The sequence below is a fragment of the Ailuropoda melanoleuca genome, chromosome 13 (genome assembly GCF_002007445.2).
Source record: "Ailuropoda melanoleuca isolate Jingjing chromosome 13, ASM200744v2, whole genome shotgun sequence".
Classification (NCBI taxonomy): Eukaryota; Metazoa; Chordata; class Mammalia; order Carnivora; family Ursidae; genus Ailuropoda; species Ailuropoda melanoleuca.
The window spans coordinates 56,860,752-56,888,612 of record NC_048230.1 but is presented as its reverse complement, the minus strand read 5'-3'; the positions used below and the strand labels follow the sequence as shown (position 1 = coordinate 56,888,612).

Genomic DNA, 27,861 nt, shown 5'->3' with positions numbered 1-27,861 from the left:
GAACTTTTAAATAATTCTTCAAAATGACTGTTCTGCATTCTCCAAAAATGTCAAGGTCATGAAAAACAATGAAAGGCACAGGAACTGTTCCATATTAAAGAAAACTCAAAAGACAGAATGACTAAATGTTCCGTGTGATCCTGCATTAGATGTCAGACCAAGATGAGCCATAAAGGACATTACTGGGACAACTGGAAAAACTGGAATAGGGACTGTCTATTAACTAATGATCATGTATCTGGGTTAATTGTCCCAAATGGGATCATTGTACTGTGTCATGTAACGGAAAGTTCTTGCTCCCAGGAACGTACGCTCAAGTAATTAGGGGTAAAGAGCCATGATGTCTGCAACTTATCTGCAAATGGTTCGGTAAAATAATCACAGTAGGACAGAGGGGGGAGGGGAAGGCGGAGGAGGGGAGAGGGAGAGACAGAAAGCACATGTGATAAAATGCTCAAAATTGGGAAATCAAGGTGAAGTGTATCTAAATGTTTATTAAACTATTCACACAGCTCTCAGTCTGACATTCTTCCAAATTAAAAAAACCTGAATACGGAATGAACGATGCCGTTCATGCTCACGGTCTGACAGTCTGGGAAGTCAGGGAACAGACCACTGGGTCTGTGTTCACACACCCACGCCCACACTCCTGCGGACACACACTCCCAAATGCACACAGCCATGCACGGGCACTCGTACGTACACGCGGGTCCGCGTGTGCCCGACAGCACGCNATTCTTCCAAATTAAAAAAACCTCTGAATACGGAATGAACGATGCCGTTCATGCTCACGGTCTGACAGTCTGGGAAGTCAGGGAACAGACCACTGGGTCTGTGTTCACACACCCACGCCCACACTCCTGCGGACACACACTCCCAAATGCACACAGCCATGCACGGGCACTCGTACGTACACGCGGGTCCGCGCGTGCTACGTNGACAGCACGCGCACGCTCACGCGCACACCCACGCCCACCTGCGTGGCCCAGAGCTGCAGCACCATGGCCCGGGCCTGCATGTCCTCCGACACGCCCGTCTCCTGCAGGTGCAGCAGGTAGCTCTCCAGCCAGCTGCTCCGTTGGGCCCGTGCGGCCAGCCTGGCCGGGGACAACAGCTTCCACAGGCGACCTTTGACTCGGCACGCGTGGTCCTTATCGCCTGCGGGGCCAGAGCACAGAGGGTGGGGGTTAGAGATCTCCTGCCCCCACCCCCCAGCCCCGGGCCACCCAGCCATGAGGCCAAGGGTCTGCTGGGTGTCACTCTTCGGGGGTGAGGAAAGAGGCTCCAGGGAAGGCCTTTAAATGCTGACCTGTTATTCTCTGTCTCCCCCACCCCACCCACCGCTCGCGGACAGGAGTGAAGGGCCTCGTTGGTTTTATCCGTCTCCGTGTCTCCAGCACCTGGCCCACAGTCGGTACTCAACCCATATGCCTTAAGAGAATGGTGTTTCTTTTTTTTTTTTTTAAAGATTTTATTTATTTATTCGACAGAGATAGAGACAGCCAGCGAGAGAGGGAACACAAGCAGGGGAGTGGGAGAGGAAGAAGCAGGCTCATAGCCTAGGAGCCTGATGTGGGGCTCGATCCCACAACGCCGGGATCACGCCCTGAGCCAAAGGCAGACGCTTAACCGCTGTGCCACCCAGGCGCCCCGAGAATGGTGTTTCTTACGCAGCAAGGGAAGGAACACAAACAGAGCGGCATTCTCCCTTCCCAGGGTCCGATCCCCAAGCAACGCCAGCCCGCGTGTGTGGGGGGGCCCTACGAGCAGGCTCAGCACAGCGGCATTTGGGAGACACCGGGAAATAACCTAACCGCCTTCAAGATGGGACAGACAGGCCTGAGGTCTCCAGGGAAGGCAGGCAAGGGACCATGCGGAGCAGGAGGGGTGGGGCAGCGTCTGCTCAGCTCCAAGGGCCTGACAAAGAAACTTGGCCCAGCACGGCCAGGGAGGCTGAGTTTTCAGAAGACGACGAAAAGCCATAGGTTCATATGGAATCTTCTCCTGTTTCAGCCTCTAAGCAAGACCTGCGCATCAGTTCGCAAGCCACAGAAGCTCCTCCGAAGGCCAGCTGTGGCCCGCCGATCACCAGTTAATAGTCACCATGAATAAATGCCGTGCAGCGGTGGAAACCGTGTGCAGACCCAGACGGGCCCGCAATGGCAACTGTCAAGGGTGTGATGCCAGGCGCTCATTACTCACACGCTGTGGTCACGCTACAAGACGATGCGGTATTCACACATGGATGTGCAAATAAAAGATTCGGTTCTTCTGAAATCACCCCTTGGAAAAGCAGATGTTGCTTTGGCTTGTTACAAGAATTCCCAAGCATTGGAAACTTCCTCATTGGCTGTTCGGAACCACAAAGCAGGGTTTCAGGACGGCCCATTCACCCAATGGTCCGAAATTGGGTTGAATATCACAGGGCGTTTGAAAGGGTGGAAAATGTAGGCTAAACTTATATGAAAATATACATATACTTTAAGCATCTTANTTTTAAAGATTTTATTTATTTATTCGACAGAGATAGAGACAGCCAGCGAGAGAGGGAACACAAGCAGGGGAGTGGGAGAGGAAGAAGCAGGCTCATAGCCTAGGAGCCTGATGTGGGGCTCGATCCCACAACGCCGGGATCACGCCCTGAGCCAAAGGCAGACGCTTAACCGCTGTGCCACCCAGGCGCCCCGAGAATGGTGTTTCTTACGCAGCAGGGGAAGGAACACAAACAGAGCGGCATTCTCCCTTCCCAGGGTCCGATCCCCAAGCAACGCCAGCCCGCGTGTGTGGGGGGGCCCTACGAGCAGGCTCAGCACAGCGGCATTTGGGAGACACCGGGAAATAACCTAACCGCCTTCAAGATGGGACAGACAGGCCTGAGGTCTCCAGGGAAGGCAGGCAAGGGACCATGCGGAGCAGGAGGGGTGGGGCAGCGTCTGCTCAGCTCCAAGGGCCTGACAAAGAAACTTGGCCCAGCACGGCCAGGGAGGCTGAGTTTTCAGAAGACGACGAAAAGCCATAGGTTCATATGGAATCTTCTCCTGTTTCAGCCTCTAAGCAAGACCTGCGCATCAGTTCGCAAGCCACAGAAGCTCCTCCGAAGGCCAGCTGTGGCCCGCCGATCACCAGTTAATAGTCACCATGAATAAATGCCGTGCAGCGGTGGAAACCGTGTGCAGACCCAGACGGGCCCGCAATGGCAACTGTCAAGGGTGTGATGCCAGGCGCTCATTACTCACACGCTGTGGTCACGCTACAAGACGATGCGGTATTCACACATGGATGTGCAAATAAAAGATTCGGTTCTTCCGAAATCACCCCTTGGAAAAGCAGATGTTGCTTTGGCTTGTTACAAGAATTCCCAAGCATTAGAAACTTCCTCATTGGCTGTTCGGAACCACAAAGCAGGGTTTCAGGATGGCCCATTCACCCAATGGTCCGAAACTGGGTTGAATATCACAGGGCGTTTGAAAGGGTGGAAAATGTAGGCTAAACTTATATGAAAATATANTATGCCTTAAGAGAATGGTGTTTCTTTTTTTTTTTTTTTAAAGATTTTATTTATTTATTCGACAGAGATAGAGACAGCCAGCGAGAGAGGGAACACAAGCAGGGGAGTGGGAGAGGAAGAAGCAGGCTCATAGCCTAGGAGCCTGATGTGGGGCTCGATCCCACAACGCCGGGATCACGCCCTGAGCCAAAGGCAGACGCTTAACCGCTGTGCCACCCAGGCGCCCCGAGAATGGTGTTTCTTACGCAGCAGGGGAAGGAACACAAACAGAGCGGCATTCTCCCTTCCCAGGGTCCGATCCCCAAGCAACGCCAGCCCGCGTGTGTGGGGGGGCCCTACGAGCAGGCTCAGCACAGCGGCATTTGGGAGACACCGGGAAATAACCTAACCGCCTTCAAGATGGGACAGACAGGCCTGAGGTCTCCAGGGAAGGCAGGCAAGGGACCATGCGGAGCAGGAGGGGTGGGGCAGCGTCTGCTCAGCTCCAAGGGCCTGACAAAGAAACTTGGCCCAGCACGGCCAGGGAGGCTGAGTTTTCAGAAGACGACGAAAAGCCATAGGTTCATATGGAATCTTCTCCTGTTTCAGCCTCTAAGCAAGACCTGCGCATCAGTTCGCAAGCCACAGAAGCTCCTCCGAAGGCCAGCTGTGGCCCGCCGATCACCAGTTAATAGTCACCATGAATAAATGCCGTGCAGCGGTGGAAACCGTGTGCAGACCCAGACGGGCCCGCAATGGCAACTGTCAAGGGTGTGATGCCAGGCGCTCATTACTCACACGCTGTGGTCACGCTACAAGACGATGCGGTATTCACACATGGATGTGCAAATAAAAGATTCGGTTCTTCCGAAATCACCCCTTGGAAAAGCAGATGTTGCTTTGGCTTGTTACAAGAATTCCCAAGCATTAGAAACTTCCTCATTGGCTGTTCGGAACCACAAAGCAGGGTTTCAGGATGGCCCATTCACCCAATGGTCCGAAACTGGGTTGAATATCACAGGGCGTTTGAAAGGGTGGAAAATGTAGGCTAAACTTATATGAAAATATACATATACTTTAAGCATCTTAGTTACATTTTCAAATAATGAGCTCCATATGCTGTTCTTTCACCTCTAGACCCTTCAGGTGATAGCCTTCGCAGTCTAAAGCAATGAGCCCAACTGTTCATCAACTACATTGTCTTCCTGTGTTTCTTAACTTTGGGGGCACTGGAGAATCACCCAGGAGCTTTGAAATCTGTGTGCCCAGGTCTCACCACAGAACAATCTTGCCAGAATCTCGGGGGGTGGGACCGGGCACACAGAGGGTTTCAGCAGGTGAGTAGAGGGGATAGGAAGTGCTGAAGTGCCCATTCTGGATGCTTCTAAGAGTCATCCGATGAAATATCTAAAGGAAACAGAAATGTAACACAGATTTGGAAATGACTGGCATTCTCTGAGGTCTGACAGCACAGCTACAAACCTTGAATATCACTGTCAACACAGCTTTTCAGGATGACTTTAAAAAGCAACACAGTATGAAAAGACAACCAGCAGAATGAGGAAAAATATTTGCAAATCATAGATCTGATAAGGGTCTCATATCCAAAATATATAAAGAATTCCTATGATTCAACAACAAAAATCCACCCCCCATCTCTCAACTCAGTTTTCAAAACCTGTAAACTGGGATAACATGAGTTCCCACGCAAAGGGTTATGCAGGAATTGAATGTGTTAACCTATAAAGCACAGAGAGCGACGCCAGGCATAGGCCTAGTAAACAGTAGCTATATTATTAAATAAAGCTAATGAATGTTAGCAAATTGTTAGTCCATGGAGAATATATTCACGTACTGTTTCTGTAATTAGGAAATAATAATTTGTGAAATAAACAACACAGAGTTCGCAGCCAGGGAGACCCAGGAAGAAATCCTAGCTCTGTTCCTTCCTAGAAAGATGATCTTGTACAAATCATTTGGATCTCCGAGCCTCAGTTTCCCCATCTATAAAATGGAGGAAACCTATCTCATCAGGAGGATATAAAAACACAGAACACACTTGGTACCAGAGGGGCTTGGTAAGTCATACTTGCTACATTCTTGCTGTAATTATAAGGGATTATCAGCCCCAGTGTAATGATTCAGTTCTGTGGTTCAGAACTTCCAGGTCCATGTAACTAGCAATGGCACTGGTTTCAAATCCCAGACCTCCCATGCTGTGTGGCCTTGGCCAAGTCCCCATCTACCTCTGGGCCTCAGTCTCCCCATCTGTAAAACAAGAGGCTCAGACTAGAGTACCTCTCAAGTTTTTCCTCAGAAGCCCATCTGTTCCCTAGGAACCTGGGGGCACAGTCCAGAAAGGGACATATATTTAAAGTCTTGTGTTTTCCCTTTGAGATGTATTAGATTTTTGCATCAGACTCTGTATTCTTTAAATAAGAATGCCTTTCCCCCCAGAAACAATATTCAAAGAAAAGAGGCCCCTCCCCAATAATCCAGTGAAACAAATGTTCCAGCACAGTTAGCTTGGGGCTCTATTTAACTGTCCCCAATTCTCTCCCTATGAGAAGCGCCAGACTCAGTGATCTAAGGGTCCCCCAAAGGGTCCATTTTCCTTTAAAAAATGTTTATACTTTTAATAGTGGAGGAGGAATAATGCACACACGGTAACAAAATTAAGAAAAAGAAAGAAAGCCGCTCTAAGAGTTCAAATGGGCATCTTCATCCCATCTCCACCTCCTCAGAAACAAAAGTCTCTCCATGTTCCCACATTCTTAAAAAACAGGGATGTTAACTAAACTTATTTTGGTGCTCATTTCACAATAAAAATAAGTCAAGTCATTATGCTGTATGCCTTAAACTTATACAGTGTCATGTGTCAATCATAGCTCAATAAAATGGGAAAAAATTAGAATAAAAAAACCCAAAATATACTCCCTCTTCTGCACCTTTTTCGTAAGAGATTTCAGCCTGTAACAGTATATCCTGTTCTGCTGTACAGTTGCACAGTTTTCCTTTATGTGAATGCATAATTTATTTCAACAGTCCCGACTGGGGAACATTTAGGCTGTTTGCAGCATTTGCTATTACAAGCAACGGGGCAATGAATATCTTTGTGCATCTCTAGACATGTGCAACTATTGCTGTAGGATAATTCCTAGTAGTGGAAGTTCAGGATCAAAGAAATGAGCCTGTCTGTTTTGGTAGGTTCTGCCAAATCACTCTTCCAAAGAGGCCGCACTCTTCACAAGCCCAACAAGGTCTGGGGGCAGCTTTGTCCACCAGCCTGGAGCCCGAAGATGAGAAACGTTCCCCGACACTGCCACCTGCTGCCCACACTGGGAAATGCAGCCTTCCTATACTGAAGGAAGCTGCTCCCTGAAGGACCCAGGGTCCCTGGTAGCTTCTGCATGGAAGAATGGGCAATGGAGAAACCACTCTTTACTGGAGAAGCAACTGGTGCTGGGATATGCCAGGTGCCTTGTCAGATGCTTTACACACAGGATTTTGCAATCAGACCAAGTTTTCATTTTGCTGGCTCTGCCACCCACCGATCGTGTGTTCCTGACAAATGACTTCACCTCTCTGAGCCTCGGCTTCCTTACTTGCAAAATGGGTATAATAATGCCAACCTTCTAGGGGCGCCTGGGTGGCTCAGTTGTTAAGCGTCTGCCTTCAGCTCAGGGCGTGGTCCCGGAGTCCTGGGATCGAGCCCCACGTCAGGCTCCTCCACTGGGAGCCTGCTTCTTCCTCTCCCACTCCCCCTGCCTGTGTTCCCTCTCGCTGGCTGTCTATCTCTGTCAAATAAATAAATAAAATCTTAAAAAAAAAATAATGCCAACCTTCTAGCCTTGATGGCAGGATTCAATGGGACAGGGAGTTGTCTCTAAAAGGATGCAAAGAGGCAATTCACAGAGAGGCAAAGCAGAGAGCTGGTGAAACACGAAAAGCTGTTTTATCACAGTGGTCAGGGAAATGCCCATAAAGCCAGATGCCCCTTTTTTGGCCATCAGATTGGCAAGGTTTTAAAGGCTGATGACAGCTTGTTGACAAGGTTGTGGGGAAATGCAAATTAAAATAACAAGTTACCCGCCTCTGCCCATCAGATTGGCAAACACACAGAAGGACTGATAACATCTGGTGGGGAATGAGCAGACTCCCTCCCTTCGGGCAGGCGTATGAATTGCTCCGTGGTTTTGGAAATGATGTGGCAGCAGCTAACAAGAATTTTAATGTGCATGCCCTTTGACGTGGCAAACCCATTTCCAGGAAACTGTCAGAGAGGAATAAAATCACCAGATGGTAGAGAAGATACAAGTACAATGAAATACTATAATAACCACACACACACACACACACACACACACGCACAAAAGGAAACAATTATAAATATCCATTGGAGGGGGATGGCTGCCTAAATGCTGGCAAGCAAGAGCTACAAAGATATCTCAATTCTTCTTCATGTTGATTTTATATCTTTCTACTTTGTTAGAGTCTTTTTTGTTTGAGTTAGTTTTATCACAGGGTTTTCCCAGCCATAGCGTCAGATCTTCCGCACACAAGGACAGTTTACATCTTCTTTACCCATTCTTATACCGGTAATTGATTTCTCTTATCTAATTGCACTGGCTAACACCACTAGAAGATGTTTGTATTGACAGGGAAGAATATACAGCTATAGTGTTAGGTTAAAAAAAAATCAGGGGCGCCTGGGTGGCACAGTGGTTAAGCATCTGCCTTCGGCTCAGGGCGTGATCCTGGCGTTATGGGATCGAGCCCCACATCAGCCTCTTCCACTATGAGCCTGCTTCTTCCTCTCCCACTCCCCCTGCTTGTGTTCCCTCTCTCGCTAGCTGTCTCTATCTCTGTCAAATAAATAAATAAATAATCTTAAAAAAAAAAAATCAAACTGCAGACAATAGATACAATCCCTTTCTAAAATACACAGTGACACTCTAGATATGTCTATTTGTCTCTATCATAAAATACAGTATTCCTATAAACAGTGTGAATATATACCAGCATGTTAACACTGGTTTCCACAGGAAGCTAGGCTTGGAAGAGTATTATTACTCTTACTGTCTACATCTTTGAATTGTTAACCATAAGAATGTTTCCTTCTTTTTTTTTTTTTTTAAAGATTCAATTTTTTGTTTGAGAGAGAGAGAGCATGAGCAAAGTTGCAGGAGAGGGACAAGGAGACTGCCCGGTGAGCAAGGAGCCCAACACGGGACACCATTCCAGGACCTGAGATGAAGTCAGATGCTTAACCGAATGAGCCACCCAGGTACCCCAGGAATGTTTCTTTCTTATTTTAAGCTAATTTAATATGTTAAAGATTGTTTTTAAAAAATACATAAATAAAGGAAATGGGGTGAGCTGTTGAGAGCACTGAATGAGGCCACGCTTAACCTAGTATCTGGCTCACAGAAAGTGCTCAACAGAAGAGTGTTTTTTCTTATTACCTCAGTCATTCCTAACAGTCACCCTGTGAAGAGCCTATTGTTCTCCCCATTTTACAGATGAGATCGCTGAGGCCCAGGGACAATATGCAGGATACAGTAAACCACCTCGAGTCATCTGAGCTGGGAGTCTGTCTCAATCACTCCCTTCAACTGCCCTTCCAGAGAAAGGACCTGGGGCAAAAAGAAGTTAAGTAATTTGCCCAAAGTCATCAGCGCAGAAGCCCAACAGTAGGGATCTGAATCCAGCTTTTGCTGCGAGTGTCTGAGTCCAGGACATACACTAATTCTCAACTTTCCCATGGCACTTGTCATACATGCAGTTTCCCAGCCTCCCTGGAGACTTGGATTCCACTGGACCAGGATGGGGCTTAGGGGCTGGTTACATTAACAAGGGCCCCAGAGGGTTCTTCTCACTAGGTAGTTTGAGACACAGTAGCCAGAAGGCAGTGCAGCCCAATGGTTCCCATGGCCCCGCGCACTGAATCCTGCAGGAACCTCTTTACCAATACGGAGTCCCCTCTGGAGCCACAAAAATAAATGGGGTGGATTTTCACAAACCCAAGTGGAAATACTTGAGATGTGGGGTTCCCTGAACATGCTAAGTGGCAGAACAATTCCTTCAGGTGCAAGATCAATGTCATAAGAGCGGAGGGCTGGTAACTAAGAGAAATGAAGGCATGTGTGCCATGAAAGACACGGACAAGAACGGCCTAATTCACAACAGCCCCAAACTGGGAATGATCCAGATATCCATCAACCAGGGGATGGATAAACAATGATCCAGATATCCATCAACCAGGGGATGGATAAACAAATCGTGGTACATTATTCTAACAAAATGCTATGCTACAATGAAAACAGGCTACTGATACACACGGCAACCTGGTCAAAGTTGACAGACTAGAAGCTGAGTGACAGAAGCTAGACACAGAAGGTCACATGCTGTCTGATTCTATTTATGGGAAGGTCAAGGAAGGTAAAACTAATCCGAGGTGAAAGGAACCTGTACAGTGGCTCCCTCTGTGGGGTGGATATTGACTGGGAAAGGACATGAAGCATTTAGATTTACCTCTCAGCTATGCATTTAGGACCTGTGTACTCTCCTCTATGAAAATTATATCTCAGTAAAAAAAGTAATAAAAACCTTTAAAAATAGGATAAAAATAACACACAACGAGGTCTCCAGGCCCTACTACAGATGTGCTCTTTCCGCCAGGAACCTCAGCTCCGGCCCGCGCCTGGCCCCTCACCACTATGCTCTTGCAGGGATCTCGCTGCTTCCCAGGGTGAAAGAATGTCCTTCTTCTTAGGTTGTCTGTGATCCTTCAGCTCAAGTATGGGCTCCCCCTGAGTCCCTCCATCTGTCCCACCACCCCACCATGACCGCCGCAGTGCTTACCCACTGACAGGGAGCCACGCGCCAGTTTGGGGAGCAGCAGGTCGAGCTGGCGGAAGGTGTGGAAGACATCAGCTGAGTGGGTGCGGTCCTGGGCCTGGCTCTCATGGGTACGTGGCAGAGCTTCGACTCCGTACAGAGTTAGGTAGCCGGCTCTGCGGGTGGCAAACAGGGGATCAGGGGGCAAAACCCTCCCACAGCCGCCTACAAATTTTCCTTCATACGCGCAGCTCATGAGCACCTGCTTTTCCTGCTTTATGACAGACTGTTTGGGCCAGGGAGTCAGCAAGGGAGAAAACAAAGCCCTCAGGGAGTGTCCCTCTCGTGCGGGACACAGACAGCAGGTGACAGAGGTAAGTGAACAAGTCACCTACCAGCTGGTGCTCAGAGATGCAGACAAACAAAGCTGGCTGGAATGCGGGGGAACAGTGAAGGGTGGGGAGGGGCTCAGAGTACAAAGAGCAGAGAGAGGGGGTTCAGGGCAACATTCTGAGCCAGGAAGGACATGCAGGATTGAAGAGCAGTAAGGAGGTTGGTGAGGCCGGAACAGAGTGACTGAAGGGACAGCAGGGCAAGATGGGGGCACCAATCAGAAAGAGGCTACTGCCCCTGGAGAGGGAGTCAGGGCAGGCTCCCTGGAGGAGGCAGGGTCTGAGCTGAGCGGGGAGAAGGGACGAGGGAAGGGGTGCGAGCCAAGGGCACAACCTGACCAAAGGCTCAGAGCTGAGGGGGCAAGCATGGTCTGGTCAGAGAGCTGCCACCTGTCACTGGTCCAGATGCTGGAGCTGGAATGTGTGGGGACAGGATGGGAGCAGCCAGGGGGGTGGCGGGGCTAGTGACACAGGGCAGGGCAGGGGGCTCGGTGGCCTTGGGGAGAAGGCTGGGCTGGACCTGAAGAGCGCTGGGGGTCTGAGAAGGAAGGACGGGGACTGGCAGGGTGTAGACAAAGGATGAGACACGGGAGGAAGTATGAGTCCTCATGCATGCACACACACGTGCACACGCGCACACACACACACACACACACACACACACACACGCTGCCCACAGGAATGCTCTTAAAGAAAGTGTTTTCACCACCAGCCACTTGTAAGTGCTCCAAAAGCCCAGCCCCTCTGGCCTCAGTCCTGGGAGAAAAACCACGGGTTTTCACTTTTTCCATGTGGTGGGAGGGACTGGACCTCCACAGAGATGCCACGGGAGCCGTGACCTGTCCCTCATCAGTTTCTCCTCGTCCCTGGAACTCCCAGGAGAGGGACTTTCTGGAGGAGAGGGTAGAAGCAGAAATGAGGGTGGGTGGGGGCCAAGAGGGGCTGGTCTAGTCCCACTCCGTCCCTTATCTGTGCAGCGCGGGCTCACAGCAGATCTTCGATGTTCAATGGAGGGGTGGACGGGTGGATAGAAGGGTGTGTGCATAGATGGGTGCATGGGTGGGAGGCTGGCTGGCTGGCTGGACGGGAAAGAGGGAGGGAGTGTGGGTGATGAATGGTTAGAAGTTGATCCCAAGAACACTGATCTGGGAGAAACTATAGGACCGTCATGATTTCGAGTTCAGTCACCCAGGCTACTACCGCGCCACCTTTCCCCTGCATCCCTCTCCCTCATCCGGCCTGCCTTCCATGCCCCGCAGAGATGGAGAGCTCATGACCTGCCCATCCCACCGCACTAAGGCAGCAACCCTTCCTTCAGAACAGCAGACCCTCCCCAGGGCACACCTGTGCCTCTGCGTCGTACTTGTCGCCCTGCCCCTCCAGTCGTGCGAGGCCCTGGGTCCCTGCTTTCCACACCGGTGGCCCCACTTTCCTTACAGCAGAATTGTAAAGGTGCAGTCACAAACTGGATTCAGTCCACCAACTTGTTTGGTTTTGTTAAGAGCGTTTGCATAAACAAACTCAACAACTGGGAAAACTGCACAAAATCTGGAGGCCCCCTCATCTCATCTTGAAAAAGGAGAGAATCTGCCCCCCCACGGAGCCTGCAGTCCCACCTAGTAACCCTGGGCAGCCAGGGGGTCGCAGCCACCCACTTACCCAGGAACGAGCTGGGTCAGCCAGCCCTGGGGTCTCTGGTCCCATTTGCAATAGTTTTTTCCTTAAAGCAGAGAACCATCTTCCTGTGTGTGTGTGTATTTCTATCAAAAATAAGCAATGAAAAATAAACCATGAAAACCCCAGTAAAACCCAAGAAGGCATGAGGTTTCCCACTGTGGTAGTGAAGGTCCCTCCCGTGGCACCTGCATGTCAAAGCGACATGGGTGGGACAGGGCGGGAGACAGAATAAACCACGGTGCAAAAACACACATGACCTCTAGGTGGCGCTAGGAGCCAGGAGAAAAACCACGCTGGCCTGGCGCTGGGTAAGGGGAGGCTATCCTACTAACTGGGGTGTCAGGAGAGGCCTCTCTGAGGAGGTATCACTTGACACGTGAATGAAGTGAGGTGAGGGCTATGCAGACATGTAGGGAACAGCATTCTCAGGCAAGGGAAGAGAAAGGGAAAAGGCCTTAGGGCAGGAGGGGGCTGGGCTGGGGCCGGTCAGGCAGGATCCTGCAGTCGGGGTTAAACTTTGGATGAGACTCAGTGAGGCAGGAGTGCCACGGGACAGGCTGGAAGGCATGAGTGGTGGCATCTCATGGTTTGGGCCCACAGCTGCACCTCCTGTCATCCAGCTCACTCATTCCCTTCCTACCTCAGGGGCTGCACACGGCACTAAAAAGGCCAAGCCCACCGGGCCAAGAAACAGAAACTCCAGCCCAGGCCTGATCCTGAAGACACAGGGATCCATTTATACATGAACCCCCACCCCACCCCCAACACACACGGCTGTTACCACGGATGTAACAGACTTGGCTGCCACCACACGGTCCCCACCTTTCCCTAATGCCACAGCCTCCTCTCTGACTTTTCTCACACAAGGACATAGGGTGACAGGAGCGGGGGACGTGGGAGATACCCTGCTGTGAACTTGCTGTGTGGTTTTAGCTGTTCCTCTCTGGACCTCAGTCTCCCCCAACCCACAGTGACGGGGTGGACTGGACCAGCATCGCCCAGAGGAATTACAGCCCTGATGGTGTTTGCACCACTCCAGGTGACAGGAGAAAAATGTGGGCCACTTACACAGCAAGGGTGTGCTTGAAAGTGTAGGCTCCGCAGGGCCGCCTGGGTGGCTCAGTCGGCGGGGCGACCGACTCTTGATTTCGGCTCAGGTCATGATCTCGGGGTCATGAGATCGAGCCCTGCATGGGGTTCCGTGCTGAGTGTGGAGTCTGCTTGAAATTCTTTCTCTCCCTCTGACCCTCCCCCTGCTTGCTCACTCTCTCTCTCTCTTAAATCGATCAATAAATAAAATCTTTATAAAAACACAACAACAACAACAGTGCAGCCCGTCCATGACCCCAAACGACGAGACTGTGGGCAAATGCCTTAGGCTCTCCGGGCCTCAGTTTCTTCATCTGTCAAATGGGGTTTGTAAAGTTCCAGCCTCGTGGAGCTGTCATGAGGGTGAAAAGTGTTAACACACATTGAACCTACCTGTGAGCACATACGTAGGTGTCATAAATGCACCTGTGTGCCCATGTGTCTGCAAATGCCTGTCGTTTATTCTGAAACTGTGTTTCCAATTTTTTTGAAGCAGTTGAAATGGCCTTTGGTATCTGAAATGCTGGTCAGTTAACAGCACCACCAGAAATCCGCAGGCTGTCCCTCCTGCGCTTTCCCATCGCCGCCTGTACCCACACTCCCCACCCCAGCCCCATCAAACGCTCAGCAGGTCCTGTCAACTCTGTCAACTCCGTCCCCCAGAGCTACCCCTTTGTCGCCATCTCCCGGTCAGCTCTGGGTCTGAGCTCCTGTTCTCTAACCCAGGCAATGTCAACAGCTCTAAACAAGCCCTCCTGCCTCTCGGGCCACACCCCAACCCCAAGGTTAGGCTCCGTCTACAGCCAAAGAGAGCTTTAAAACCCAAGTCCAATCATGTCGCGCCCCTGCTCAGACCCCCAGTGCCACTCATCTTACTTAGAATAAATTCCAAAGCCTTTCCCGGCCTTGAGGCTCTGTGAGACCTGGTTTCCGAAAGCCAAGTGCCCTGACCTTATCTTAACCCCGCCGCCTCGGCTCACTGGGCTCGGCGCACTGGCCCTCCGGCCAAGCGTCCTCCTACCTCTGCCACTCTGCACCAGCTGGCTGTTTTGCCTACAGTCTCAGCATGGGGGGCATGTGTAGCCAGCCCCCAACTCTGAGGCCAGACCCTCAGAGAAGCCCCCTTTTCAGTCTGGTTAGAAGAGCCCTCCAGGCGCTATCACCCCATCTGCTGATCCCTGCGGCCGTACTTGCCAGTCTCTGACATACCCGCCTTTATGTATTGGTATATGATCTGTGTCTCCGACTCGTGTCAGCTCTGTGAGTTTCGGGTCGCTGTCCTTCCCCTGCTGCATGCACAGTGCTTGGAATCGTGTCCATTGCCGAAGGAAAGGACACTGGGTAGCGCAGTTTTTAATCTAAGTTTACAAGATCTGATAAAAAGTTAAAGTCCTGGGTTGTTCTCCCAAACATTGTGTTTTCCTTGGAAGCCACAGGACAAGACGGTCTCTAAAACCTCGTTCTGCTGCTCCCTCTCTGGACGGCTGAGAGGCCCCTTTCCCTGACCTATGCCTCCTTCACAACTCATAGCCTGAGCCGGGCGAACACCTGGGGTCCCAGATACAAACGGTCTTCTTGTAGTCTTTGCTTTGCGTGTCGCAAGCTGCTTTCCCACCCATAAAGTCCTCATGGTTCCCACGGCCACTATTAGTGGCTGACCCAAATCCAGAGAGCTGGGCGCCACTCCCGAGAGGGGGCGCCACCCTGGCTCACCTGAGCAGGCAGCTGTAGGAGAAATCGAGGAGACCCATCTCCTGCCAGCCACTGGCCGCTCCTGTGGTGTCGCCCAGCAGGACAGTGCGGAGGTTGGTATACATGGCGTCCATGAGTGCCTGGAGGTCCCTGTGGAGGAGGGTCCTAGGGCGGGGAACAAAGTAGGGGTACAGCTTCCAAAGGGAAACATGTGCACATAGGCGCCCCCCGTCCCCAAACCTCAGGACCCCAGGGCGCCGGTTCCTCGTTGGCAATGGGGGCCTGTGGACAACTGGCATAAACACGATATTATTATTATTATTATCATCATCATCATTGTGAATAACAGCGGCAGGTGCTCTTTATTGTGCCAAGCGACATGATCTCATTTCATCGTTTGACAACTCAAGGGATCACAGTTACCATTACGCCATCCGTTTTACAGACAGAGAAACTCAGGGACAGAGAAGAATGTGACCTTCCCAAGGTCACACAGCCCGTAAGTGATACAGCTGGGACTGAAACCCTGGTCCGCCCAACTCCAGAGTCTGAACTCCCAACTGTGACAGTCTGTCCCTCCTTGGGACACACAAGCTCGGATAAGGAACCCACCCACACACTTCTGGAAGAGAGAGAACTAGCAAGACAACTCTCTCCTTGCGATCCAAAGTTGGGGACACCTGTTGGAATAAAGCATCCCCCGACCGAGGACTGCTAAGACGTGACCCTGAGTGAAGGCCACATGAGGAATAAGGTCATCTGGGCTGGCGACCTAATCTCACAGCGTGTGCCTGGGAGTCCGGCAGGATGTGCGGCTGAAGCGGGAAAGCCCTCCATACGGAGCCTCTACAATACAGAGTCAACACCGAGCCATGACTGAGCACGTGATTAAAAGCCAACAAAATGGGATCTTGTATCTGAGGTGAAGGCCCCTTTGTAACACAGGCAGGGATCGAGACCAGAAAAGGCCCCGCGGCGGCAAGCACAGTGTCCCGGCACCATAGCCGAACCAACGCTCAACAGCGACACCTCGCGGCAGCAGGGAGAACAGTACTAGGGTGCCGACCCAGCTCTCTGTCCCCCACCTGCTGTTTGGAAACAGGATGGACCCCTGTAGACGGAGAAAGCCACTGGGTTCTAGGATAACTCAAGAGGGAGAGGCCTCCAGAAGGGTTCCATGAATTCCCAGAAAGTATAAGCTTTTGGATATTCAAGCTGAAACGCTGTTGAAGAAACAACAGACATGACCTATGAGATAATGTGTAAAAGGGCTTATCGCAGTGCCTGGCACATTGTAAGTGCTCAATAAATGGGAGCTGGTATAACAATTGACTAATCCAGCTGTTCCCCAGACCCCACTCCAAGCACTAGTCCTCGATGGAGACAGCAGTCCTTAACAGATGTGGGAGCCATGCCCAGAAGACCACATGCTGGCCGATGGGAAGTTCCCAGGAATTCTTAGGGCAGACATCGGAGGAAAGTAGAGTCCTCCCTGGGAGGGGGGAAGAATGCAGTGAACTGGGGATTCTTATTGCTAATGGGACCCGATGGTCCCCTCTAGAGCCCAGGACACTTGGGCTCGAAATACTCCTAGCAGCCACCTTACAAAGCCAAGGTCAGACTGGTCATTGATGTTCACCTCATACTCTGGCCTTTCCTCAGCTTTAGCAGCCCTGCAAAACCCAGTCTTCTAGATGCTTTTCCTAACCCCAGGAGGTTACCCTTTCTGGAGATGGACCACTAAGAATTACCATCAGACTGCGTGAACTCTAGCAGCAGACCCAGAGTCTTATTTCCTCAGTATGTCAGATGGAGGAGACTGGGCTGTGGAATCTGCAGACCTGGGTTCAAATCTCAGGGGTGCCCTCTACTAGCGGTGGACCGTGGGTAAGTCACTTCACTTCCCGGAGTCTGTTTCCTCAACTGTAAAGTAGGGACAGAAGTACCTACCTCTCGAGGCAAGGATGGCACAAATAGCAAAGTGTCCCTATCAAACACCCGGCATCCGGTAGGTGTCTTCAAACAGTGATGGGCATCGTTCTGCACCCCCCACATCTGGACGGTGACTAGTGTATAGTAGGTCCTCAGATATTTGCAGACGTAACGAATGCAGACTAAATGTGCTCACATATCCTTTTGTTGATATAATTACTCCTTATATTTCAGGACCTGCGTCACTTCCTTGCTGTGTGACCTAGAGCAAGTCACTGCTATTCTCTGGTCCCAGTGTCCTCGTCCATAAAGTGGGGCTGTGAGCGACTTACCCTCCAGCATCGCTGGGAAAACTAATGAGATCACAGAATATGGACTCAAAAATATGGATCACCCCACCCACCTCCCTTCCTTTTACAGATGAGGAAACAGAGGCTCAGAGAGGGCAAAGGACTTGGCCAAAGTCACACGACTAGGAAGTGGTAGAGTTGGGATTTGAATCCAGGTCTGGCTGACCCAACCCCTCGTCTCCTCCTACTGAAACCAGAGCTTCCTCTTAAAAAGGAATAAAGATGAGAAGACCCTTTCTTCAGTCCAATTCTTTTGGGCTGTTTTTTTTGGTGTTGTCTTCTCAAAACGAAATGCCTTCACTGGACGCTGCTGTGGAGACGAGCTCAGGCTGCACAGCACCGGGGCCGCGCAGGCAGAAAGCCGCCAGCCCCTCCCGGCCTCCCGCAGGCACCCTTGCAGCCACTCACGGTTTCATCTTGGCCTTTTCCTCACTGGGACTGTAATGTGGGAGCTGCACGTCAAAAATCCTCTCCATGAGGAAGACGGCATAGGCGTGGAAGTCCAGCTTGGCGCGAGGCTCCCACACCACCACGTCGTAGGAGTGGGGGTCCAGGAGGACGGTGACATACCTGCCCCCCACCAGCACCTGTGGGCAGTCAGCAGGGATGAAGTGAGGAGAGCTGCTACGAACGACAGCAGCTCTCGGGGTCGGGGCCCACCCTGTGCTAGACACTCAGCAGACCGTGTCCTCTCAGCCACCCCTCACATGAGGCAGGGACCACTTATGGCTGTAAACTGAGGCTTAGAGAGGACACGTAACGTGCCGGAGACCACGCGGCTGAGACACGGCAGATTGAGGCCTGGCATTCGCTTTTCTGCACCAAAGGCTGTGCTCTTAACCATCTCACTCTTAAGTACCTCTCATTATCATCTTGGTTCCTGCCGTGTCTCCAGCATCCAGGAGAGAGTCTGCCCACAGAAGGCGGCAGATGGATGGCAGGTGCGTCGTGGGTGGGTAGACGGACAGATGGATGAATGGATGCTGCTGGGTTAATGCGAGTGCATGTGTCAGCAATACCTGCCTTGTTGGGGGGCTGAGCTCTGAGAAGAGCCTGCTGCCCAAGGAGGGAAGGAAGCAGGAGGGGAGAGCTGTGAGCCCATCAGGAACAGAGGAAAGGGCATTTCCCGCAGATGTCTGTTGGGGTCACACAATCCCAACCACCCACTGCCTTGGCCCTGGTCCCGAAGCATGATCTGGGAGTCACGTTAATCACACTCTCTTATAAAATACAGGCCATCAGGTCACAATCTCAGGGTCGTGAGATGGAGCCCCGCACTGGGCTCTGGGCTGATTCCCTCTCTCCCTTGCCTCTGCCGCCCCACCCCTACCCTCCAAAATAAATAAACAAATCTTTAAAATATAGGCCAATATCCAAGAAAAAATGTTACTGAGGGGCGCCTGGGCGGCACAGAGGTTAAGCGTCTGCCTTCGGCTCAGGGCGTGGTCCCGGCGTTACGGGATCGAGCCCCACATCAGGCTCTTCTGCTATGAGCCTGCTTCTTCCTCTCCCACTCCCCCCGCTTGTGTTCCCTCTCTCGCTGGCTGTCTCTATCTCTGTCAAATAAATAAATAAAATCTTTAAAAAAAAAAAAAAAGAAAAAATGTTACTGAACAGACTGTAAACAGAAGCCTGGGTGGGTAAAACAGAAGGATATCATCAGGGAATGCATGCTGGATAGAAAGATGAATGGATGAGTAGCTACAGGTTAGCTGGAAACTAAAAGTATGGCTGCATGTTGGGTACATAACGGCAGGATGCTCAGTGGATACTGGGTAAAGGGACTGAAGGACGAACTTTGGATGGATGGAACTTGAAAGGATACACGGAAGGTAGATGGATGTGGTGGCTGTTTGGAGCTTGAAGGGATGGATGGATGGATGGAGATCTAAATAGGTGCACATAGAATGGACAGACTCTGGATACTGAATGGATAGGTAACCGGATGTTAGGTGCAGAGTGGCAGAGGGATGGAAGGATGGGTAGATAAATGGAAGTTGGTAGAAACTGAGCATATGGGGGTTCTGTGAGTTAACTGCCCGACTCTTGATCTCAGCTCAGGTCTTGATCTCACAGTCGTGAGTTCAAGCCCTGCACTGGGCTCCACGCTGGGTGTGGAGCGAACCTATTTATGAAAAAAGATATTGACCATATGGATAAAAACTGGATAGACGTTAGGTACACGAATGGAAGGATGCTAGATAAATTTGGGTAGACAGATGACGGACAGAGTTGGATGACAGACAAATGGATGGATAGACAGATGTTGGATAGGTATATGGAAAGACAGATGAGTGAATAGAGGTTTGATGGGAATGGAATATTTGAATGAATGTTTGGTGGATATTAGGATGGAAGGATGCTGCTTATATACTGAGTAGACAGGAAGAAGGATAAATGTCGTATGGATGGATGTTGGGCAGATGGAAGTTGAATGGATGAACAGAGGTTGGATGGATGGACATACAAGAGCTGGACAGACACGGAATGACTCGATGCTGGGAAGGTGCTAAAGGGATAATGGAGCGATGGATGTTAGTTAGGTGCTGGCTTTAGCGAATAGAAAGTTGGTAGGACCACTGGATGGGTGGGTTAGTACATGGAAGGATGTAGAAGGAATCTGCCAACACCAGGTACGACCAGCTGCTCATCCGCTTCCCCCCCGGAGATGCAGGAGGCACTTACAGTAAAGATATCACCGTGCTTCTTCTTCATCCTAGTGAGGAAGCTGGCAGCATCTTTCCCAAACTCCAAGGCATGGCCCAACCAGGGGATACTGCCCAGGTCCAGGGGAGGCTCGCCGGGTCGCCTGCAGAAGCCACAGTACTTATCAGTGTTTGATTAAGCAGGGAAGAAGACAAAGAGTGCAGGGCATGGGGTGTGATTTTTAAGAAGAGAGGGCAGAGAGGGCTTCCCTGACATATTTGAGAAAGACCTGAAGGTGGTGAGGGAAGGAGCCACACAGATATCTGGAAGAAGAGCCTTCCAGGCAGAAGGAACAGTAAACACAAAGGCCCTGAGGCTGCATCATGTCTGGTGAGTTCCTAGCACAGTAAGGAGGCCAGTGTGGTCAGACTGGAGGGAGCGAGGAGAAACAGCACAAGCCGGGGCCAGACTGGTAACGGATGCCAGACCACGCAGGGCCTTGGAAGCAGCTGTGATGGCTTTAGCCTCTCCCCTGAGGGATGTGGGGGCCATGGGAGAGTTTCGAGTAGCACAAGGACATGACTTGACTTAGGGTTGTTTTTTTGTTTTTTTTACAGGATCCTTTTGGCTGCTGAGTAGACGATGGATTACAGGGGGCCAAGAGCAGAAGCTGGGTTATCAGCAGACATTACCTGATAGGGAGTCCAATCACTTCCTTGTGGATGGGAGAGCTTTCTAGAACTCAGTAGTACAAGGACACAGAGTTCTCTGCATGAGCCAGCCTGGACAGGGCTTTGGTCATCTCATGCTCCCTGTCATGCCCACAGGGAAAGGAGAGCACGGCGGAGTAGCCGAAGATAGTGGAAGGACTGGCCTCATCACTGACCCCTGGCTGCCCCTGCCCCACCATCCTCTGGGGGAGGGGCTGTTAGCTCGGGAGAGCCATATCACCATCATGAAATGGGCCTCCCAACAGCGCAAGCCTGGTGCTCATGGTGGACCCCTTCGTGGTCCTTAAACCCAGACTAGGACCAGGGTTTCATCTTAGAATTATCAGAACCACAGGGATGCAGAGAGCTCCCGGCCTGCTGAATGAGTGAGTGAGTCACCCGGTCTCTGCTCACCGTGGAGTCATTCACTCGCTCACCAGCTATTAACTAGGAAGAGATCTCCTGCTCCCCGTGCTGGAGACGGCAGTGAACGGGAGAGCAAGGCGCCAGACTTCACAGGCCTTCCATGCTCATAAGGGGAGGCAGAACAAAAAAAAAAAAAAAAGAAAGAAAGAAAAATCATTTCAGGGAGTGGAAAGTGTGATAAAGAAGATAAAGGAGATACAACTCAACAGTGAAAAGACAACCCAGAGGCACCGGGGTGGCTCAGTCAGTTAAGCGTCCCACTCTTGATGTTGGCTCAGGTCATGATCTCAGGATCGTGAGATCGAGCCCTGCGGAGCTGGGCGTGGAGCCTGCTTGGGATTCTCTCTCTCCCTTTCCCTCTACCCCTCCCCTCGCTTTCTCTCTCTCTCTCAAAACAAAACAAATAATCCAATTTTAAAACGCACGAAGGCTTTGACTGGGCAGTCCACTAAAGAAGAGGTTCAAATGGCCAGCAAGCATCTGAAAAGATGCTCGACATCATGAGGCACTTGGGGAAACGCAAATCAAAACCACAGGGTGATACCACTTCACACCAAGATGGCTATAATCTAAAAAGAAAAAAAAAAAAGAAAGAAAGTAACCATGGCAAAGACGTGGAGAAACGGGGAACCTCCCGTATTTCTGGAGGGAATGTAAGATGGGGCAGCTGTTTTGGAAACTAGCCTGGCAGCGAAAGGCTAACAGTTACTCTACGACCCCACAATACAGCCCAAAGAGCTGAAAACATAAGCTTGTATGTAAACCTGTATACCATGGCATGGGGGCCGAAAGATGAAGTCAACCCAAGTGTCCATCGACTGACGAACGGATAGACCAAATATGGCCTGCCCGTACCATGGACCGTTCTTCAGCCGTAAAGGGGAATGAAGTAACGATTCATGCCGCCGTGTGCAAGAACCTCAAAGCCGTCCCGCTAAGTGAAAGGAGCCAGACACCAAAGGTCATACACTGTATGATCTATTTCTATGGAATGTCCGGAAAAGTCACCTCCATAGAGATGGAAAGTAGATTAGTGGTTGCCAGGGGTTGAGGGGAGGGGAGAATACAGAGTGAGTGCTAAAACGGGGATGGAATTTCTTTTGGGGATGACGAAAAATATCCCAGAGTTAGGTGGTGGTGATGGTGGCACAACCCTCTGAATATTTTAAAACCCACTGAGCTGTATACTTTCAAAGGGTGAATGTTAGAGTATGCAAATTATAGGTCAGGAGAGTAAAAAGAAAGAAGGGTGATAGGACGCAGTGAGGGGGGCTGGTTTAGGGAAGGAGTCTGGGAAGGCCTCCCCACGGAGGCACCACATGAGCAAAGACCAGCAGGATGAGAAGGGAGTGCAGTGGAAGAGTGGGGAGAAAAGGATGTCAGGCAGTGGGAACAGCCAGTGCAAAGGCCCTGGGGTAGGAGCATGCCTGTGGGGCTTTCAAGACAGCAGGGGCTGGTGCAGCTGGAGTGGAGAGTGTGGGGGTGAGAGGCAGGACATGACCCATGGCCAGGGTCAGGCTTCTACACGGGGTGCCATGGGGAGCCCCTGGAGGGTTGGAAGTGGGAGCTGGGAAGAGATGTAGTTATGCTTTTAAGTCACAACACAGAGACTACTGTGATCCTCCAGGAGAGCAACAATGGAAGCGGAGGTGAGGCTAGCATCCGACTCTCCCATTTCCAGGACAGGGGGCTTTTTTTTCCCCTAAGTCACCTTTGGGGGGATGTCCAGGCTGCTGCCAGAACTCCCCAGTGAGCCAGGTGTTATTTCTGGCAGCTTTCATCGTTTCCCAGTAAAGTCCCAAGGAGGCTCAGACAAAGGCAGGAAGCTGGGAGCCCAGGCGTCTGGCTCCTGATGTGGTTGCTGGCTCTTGGAGGCGGGGCCCTGAATCCATCTCTAGCCAAGGCCACATTCCAGAGTGACTCAGCCGTAGATCAGCAGGGATGAAGGAGTCTCTATTTTGGGGTCTGCGGCCTCTAGCCTCACTCACTGACACCCGTACTGTTTTGAGGCACTGCCAGGCCCTGGAGAGGAGAGGGGTAGGGCTGGACCCTCTCATCCCCAGCTCCTGCCCTCACAGCCTGCCCTTCCTGTTTCAGATTCCAGGACACCTTTTCTGATCCCCCCTCCCCACCACCGGAGCTTGAAATCCCATCACATGGGTTCCTCCCCAAACTGCCCACTCCTCACTCACATCGCCAGCCTCACCACCTGTCCCGTCTCTCTCCCACTCAATGCTCTGCAAATCGGGGGAGAGAGTTTAGGATGGGTGGGACCCACCTCTGTGCCCTGAGGTATCACACCGACCCCGGGACGGAAGGGCCATGGATTTAGCACCCGTTGCTGACCCCGACACTTACAACAGCACCTGGCACAGAGCAGGTGCTTAATAAACGCGTGCCAGACGAATGATTCATGTATACAGTTGGTGCTCAAGGAGCAGCACCTGCCCCCCAGAGTTGCTGAGGGGGTTAAGGGACTCTGGATGGCCCAGAGCAGAAGTTGCACCATTGAGCTGTGCAGTATTGATGGACTGTTCTCTGTCCAGTAGTTTCACCTCAATTCAAAGCCTTGGGCTCTGGGGGGGATTTAATGGGGGGAGAGCAGGGCGCTGGTGTCAGCCACCTGAGCTTCCATTTAGAGTCCTGGACCCATCCTTTCCCAGAGCTCACCCACAAGCTGTCTGCTATTAACACTCTTCAGCTCCCCACCCCCTGCCTCTTGCCTCCCACTGTGTAGGAAAAGCATGTGGCCATTTTGCTCTAGTTTTTGAAACCGGCACCGAAGGTTCAGAGAATTCTCAACATCATAAAGAACAGTCAGAGCAAGGATACTGATAGAACAGATGCCCATCGGAGAGGCAACAAGGAGCGGTGGGGACTGTGGCCAGGCTGAGAGAGGGCTCTTCTACCGAGTCCCCCGCAGGTGCCGCATCATTGTCCCAGTTTTCATGAGAAGCTGGAAATGCGGGGTTTTGTGTGTGGGACCCCCCAATTTTCTCCTCCTGCACCGTGTGGCATACAGCAGCCCCCCTTCTGTGCTGAATCCGGCCATGGACTACATTTGGTGGCCTCTGGTTAGTGCATGTTAGATTGAGATAGATCTAATTGTGCCTAGAAATTTCATATCCTTTAAGGGCCCAGATCAGCCCCTGAGCCACCAGGAACCCTCACCTGATGCTATGGTGGCCTCTGGTACCCCAGAAAGGGGCCTACTACCCTCCCCCGCCCCGAGACCTCTTCCAATGCTCCTAGAGCAGCAAAGACACAAGCCCAAAGAGGAAGAGAGATGTACTTTGCCTGGCAGAGTGGCCAGGGCATGGGGACCAGCTACGTGACCCATCTCAGAGTACAGATGGAGAAACCAAGGCCCGAAAGGAAAGCAGGAAGAATATTTCTGACACCCACATGCAGGTCATGAGCCCCAGTGGGCACAGAAGTCAGACTCCTAATTCCCGACCCAAGGCCTCTTGATTCTGGTTCACAACCTCTCCCAGGAGAAGACAGTCACAGTTACCAAGCTGGGTTTAAAAATCCTTGCCGTAACTGCCGAAATCTGGACTGGAAACTAGATGATATTAAGCATTTGTATGTTCTCAGGCACAGTAATAGAACGGTGGTTGTTTTTGACACGCATTCTGAAATATTTCCTGGATATTATAACATCTCTAATTTTTTATAAAAATGCTGTCATATCAAAGGGGATCGGTACATGGGGGGGTTCTTACACTATTCTTATTTTTCTGCGTGGTTGAAATTTTTCATAGTTACAAATTTTAACTTAAACAAAAGCTAGAGGTAAAGATAGCTGCAGACTGACTGAAGTAGATTTTTCTTTTTACGAAGAAAAGCCTGAATTTTGGAACTGGCTCGACGTGGACTTTAATTTCTGTGCGGCCCCAAGGAGGTCACCTAGCCCTTGTAGGCCTCAGCTATAAAACAGGGTGATGAACAGTACCTCGAAGGTCAGTGAGCGGAAGGGAGGGTGCGGGGCCGTCCGTGTTTGACTCAGACCGGCTCACTGTCTATACAGCATCAGTGTCATCTATTTCTTTTTTTTTTTTTAAAGATTTTATTTATTTATTCAACAGAGATAGAGACAGCCAGCGAGAGAGGGAACACAAGCAGGGGGAGTGGGAGAGGAAGAAGCAGGCTCATAGCGGAAGAGCCTGATGTGGGGCTCGATCCCATAACGGCGGGATCACGCCCTGAGCCAAAGGCAGACGCTTAACCACTGTGCCACCCAGGCGCCCCCAGCGTCATCTATTTCTTTTCCAACACTTGATTATTTGTCTTTCCTTAAGAACCTTCTGGTTACAGCCACATCTTATTATCTTAATGTCATGTGGTTCTGAGACTCTTGAGTGTTCAGATTACAAATAAAATGTGTGGGAAGCATGGAAATTCATTTTCCCTGGGGCTTAAAAATTCTTACAGCCCAGCTCTGTAATCTAGGCAGACCCTGGACAAGCTGCTTAGCCTCTCTGAGCCTCAGTTTCCTCCTCTGTAAAATGGAAGGATCAACAGTGCCCCCTGCTGAGTTGGGAGGAGAAAATGAGATTGGGGTCCCTGTGGAATCTCCCCAGGGTCCACCCAGTTCCCCTGAGCTGTCAGTAACCCCTATACACACAGTTCTCCCCCATACCCACTTGCTGACCCTCCTAAGCCACTGCGTATGAAAATCAACAACTCACCCTGAAAGATAAATTCACTGTCTGGATTATAGCAAGAATTTGCTAAAGCAATGTTTAACTGGCATTTTTTCTAACCCAGTAATTCCACTCGCTATTATTCCCATCATCATCCCCATTTTACAGAATGGGAAACTAAGGCAGAGAGACGTTGCTCAGGTTCTTCTTATTCCTAGAGGCTGAGAATTTCCATATGCTGAGCGCCCAGGGACCCTGTTTCCCAGAATCCATGTGGTTTACAGCTGCCCGATCTACCCTGGAGTAAAGAAGAGAGCAGGGGGTCTCATGGGAGGACCACAGCACTTTGTCCGAAGCAGCAAACACGCTGGAGACCACCTAAGAGTCCATCAACTGGGACAGGAATAAAAAGGAAAAAAAGAAACCTTCCATTTATGCATACTATGGAATATTGCACAGACGATCAAAAGAATGAATCAGATCTCCACATAGCAACATGGACAGATATCAAAACTAAAATCTGGAGTGATAAAAGCAAACGCAGTCTGAAGACACCTCTGGACAGAATTTCCAAAAAGCCTGACCATCTCCGAAGAATAATTCATTTCTTCATAGACAAACTTATGTGTGGCCTTTTTCTTTTTTTCCTCATTTATTTTTTCAGGCAAATGAAGGAGTACATAGTTTTAAATCTAACCTGAAAAGGTGTCCAGAGGTTGAAGAAAAATATCCTGAGCTTATTGTTCAGAAATTTAACATATTTGGTTTAAAATTTAAAAGTTCCCAGAAATGTTCTGGAATTTTCAGACACTCTCATTTCACACTTACACACTGCCCTGTATTATCTACAGCCTCACTGGAGAGGTATGATAACTGAAAGCAGTGTGGTACTCTGAACGGGATCCTGGCACAGGAGGACATGATGGAAAAACTGATGAAACTCAAATCAAGTCTGGAGTTTGGTTAATCCTAACAGACCACTGTTGGTTTTTAGTTTTGATAGTGTAAAGTGTTAACAATGGCGGAAACTGGATGAGGGGTATTTGGGAACTCTTTGTACAACCTCTGCAACTTTTCTGTAAATATAAAACCAGTCTAAATAAAAAGTGTACTTTTTAAAAAGTCTGGAAGTTTCCCCGCCAGCCTTGTTCTCAGGCAGCCCTATGACGACGCCTTGATCAACAAAAGAAGTCTGGAATTGCCGGAAGGGAAGGGCTTCAATCTCATCTATAACAGGACAAATATTTAAGTCAAATGTACTCAGCTATTCCATGTGCGAGTCTAATTTATATTTTAAATATTTTGTAAAAAGAAAGACCAACTGCCATGTCCCTGATTTGAGATGTATGAGATTTACATCTCCTAAATAGCAGAGCAGGACAAGCTCTGGGACGAGGAAGCTGAGAAGTTTGGCCCCAGTACTACCCTGACAGGCTGTGGGGTCTCAGAGGAGGCGAGACCCCTTTCTGGATCCAAGCCTACCGAGCTCCCTCGTCCAGGAAGGGCTATCCCATGGAAAGTGGTTCCAGGACCGGTAAGAGAGCATCCCTCAGGGCCTCTGCCTTCCCCAGCCTCAACGGTCGCATCTGTGCAATGGGGCGAGGAGCAAGGCTACCCCCCCCTCCGCCCCGCCCGGAGCCGACGGAGGCTGGGGATTGGCTCGAGGAGCGCTGGAGCCAGGCAGAGGCTGAAGAGCGGGAGGGGGCTTCTCGCACCCGGAGCCCCTCGAGCCTGTCCACACAACCACTCCCCACCCGGAGACCCCGGGCTCTCTCCCCGGAAAGCCCTTCGCAGGTGCCCGCCGAGCGCCGAGCACGGGGAGCCCTCGGCCGGGTCCCCCACTTCCCGCGCCTCCTCCCCACTTGGAGCCTCTCGCGGGGGCGGCCGGCCCGGCGCCCTCCCCGGAGTGGGGCGGCGGAACCGGCACGGAGCCCCTGCGCCCCGAGGGGCGCCGGCGGGCGCGGGGTGCGCGGG

At 50.8% G+C, this 27,861-nt stretch overlaps 1 protein-coding gene across 1 annotated transcript in view; it reads right to left on the bottom strand.

Moving 5' to 3' along the window:
- PTGIS (prostaglandin I2 synthase) overlaps window positions 1–20,294 on the bottom strand; it is a gene marked incomplete at its 5' end in the record, with an annotated part of 34,960 nt that extends 14,666 nt beyond the window's left edge. Inside the window, 5 exons of the mRNA XM_034641581.1 lie at window positions 977–1,158; window positions 10,352–10,503; window positions 15,199–15,342; window positions 17,868–18,046; window positions 20,145–20,294. Coding sequence (XP_034497472.1) covers window positions 977–1,158; window positions 10,352–10,503; window positions 15,199–15,342; window positions 17,868–18,046; window positions 20,145–20,294 — 807 coding nt within the window. The remainder of the gene's footprint in view (window positions 1–976; window positions 1,159–10,351; window positions 10,504–15,198; window positions 15,343–17,867; window positions 18,047–20,144) is intronic.
- Between the last annotated feature and the right edge of the window lie 7,567 nt (window positions 20,295–27,861).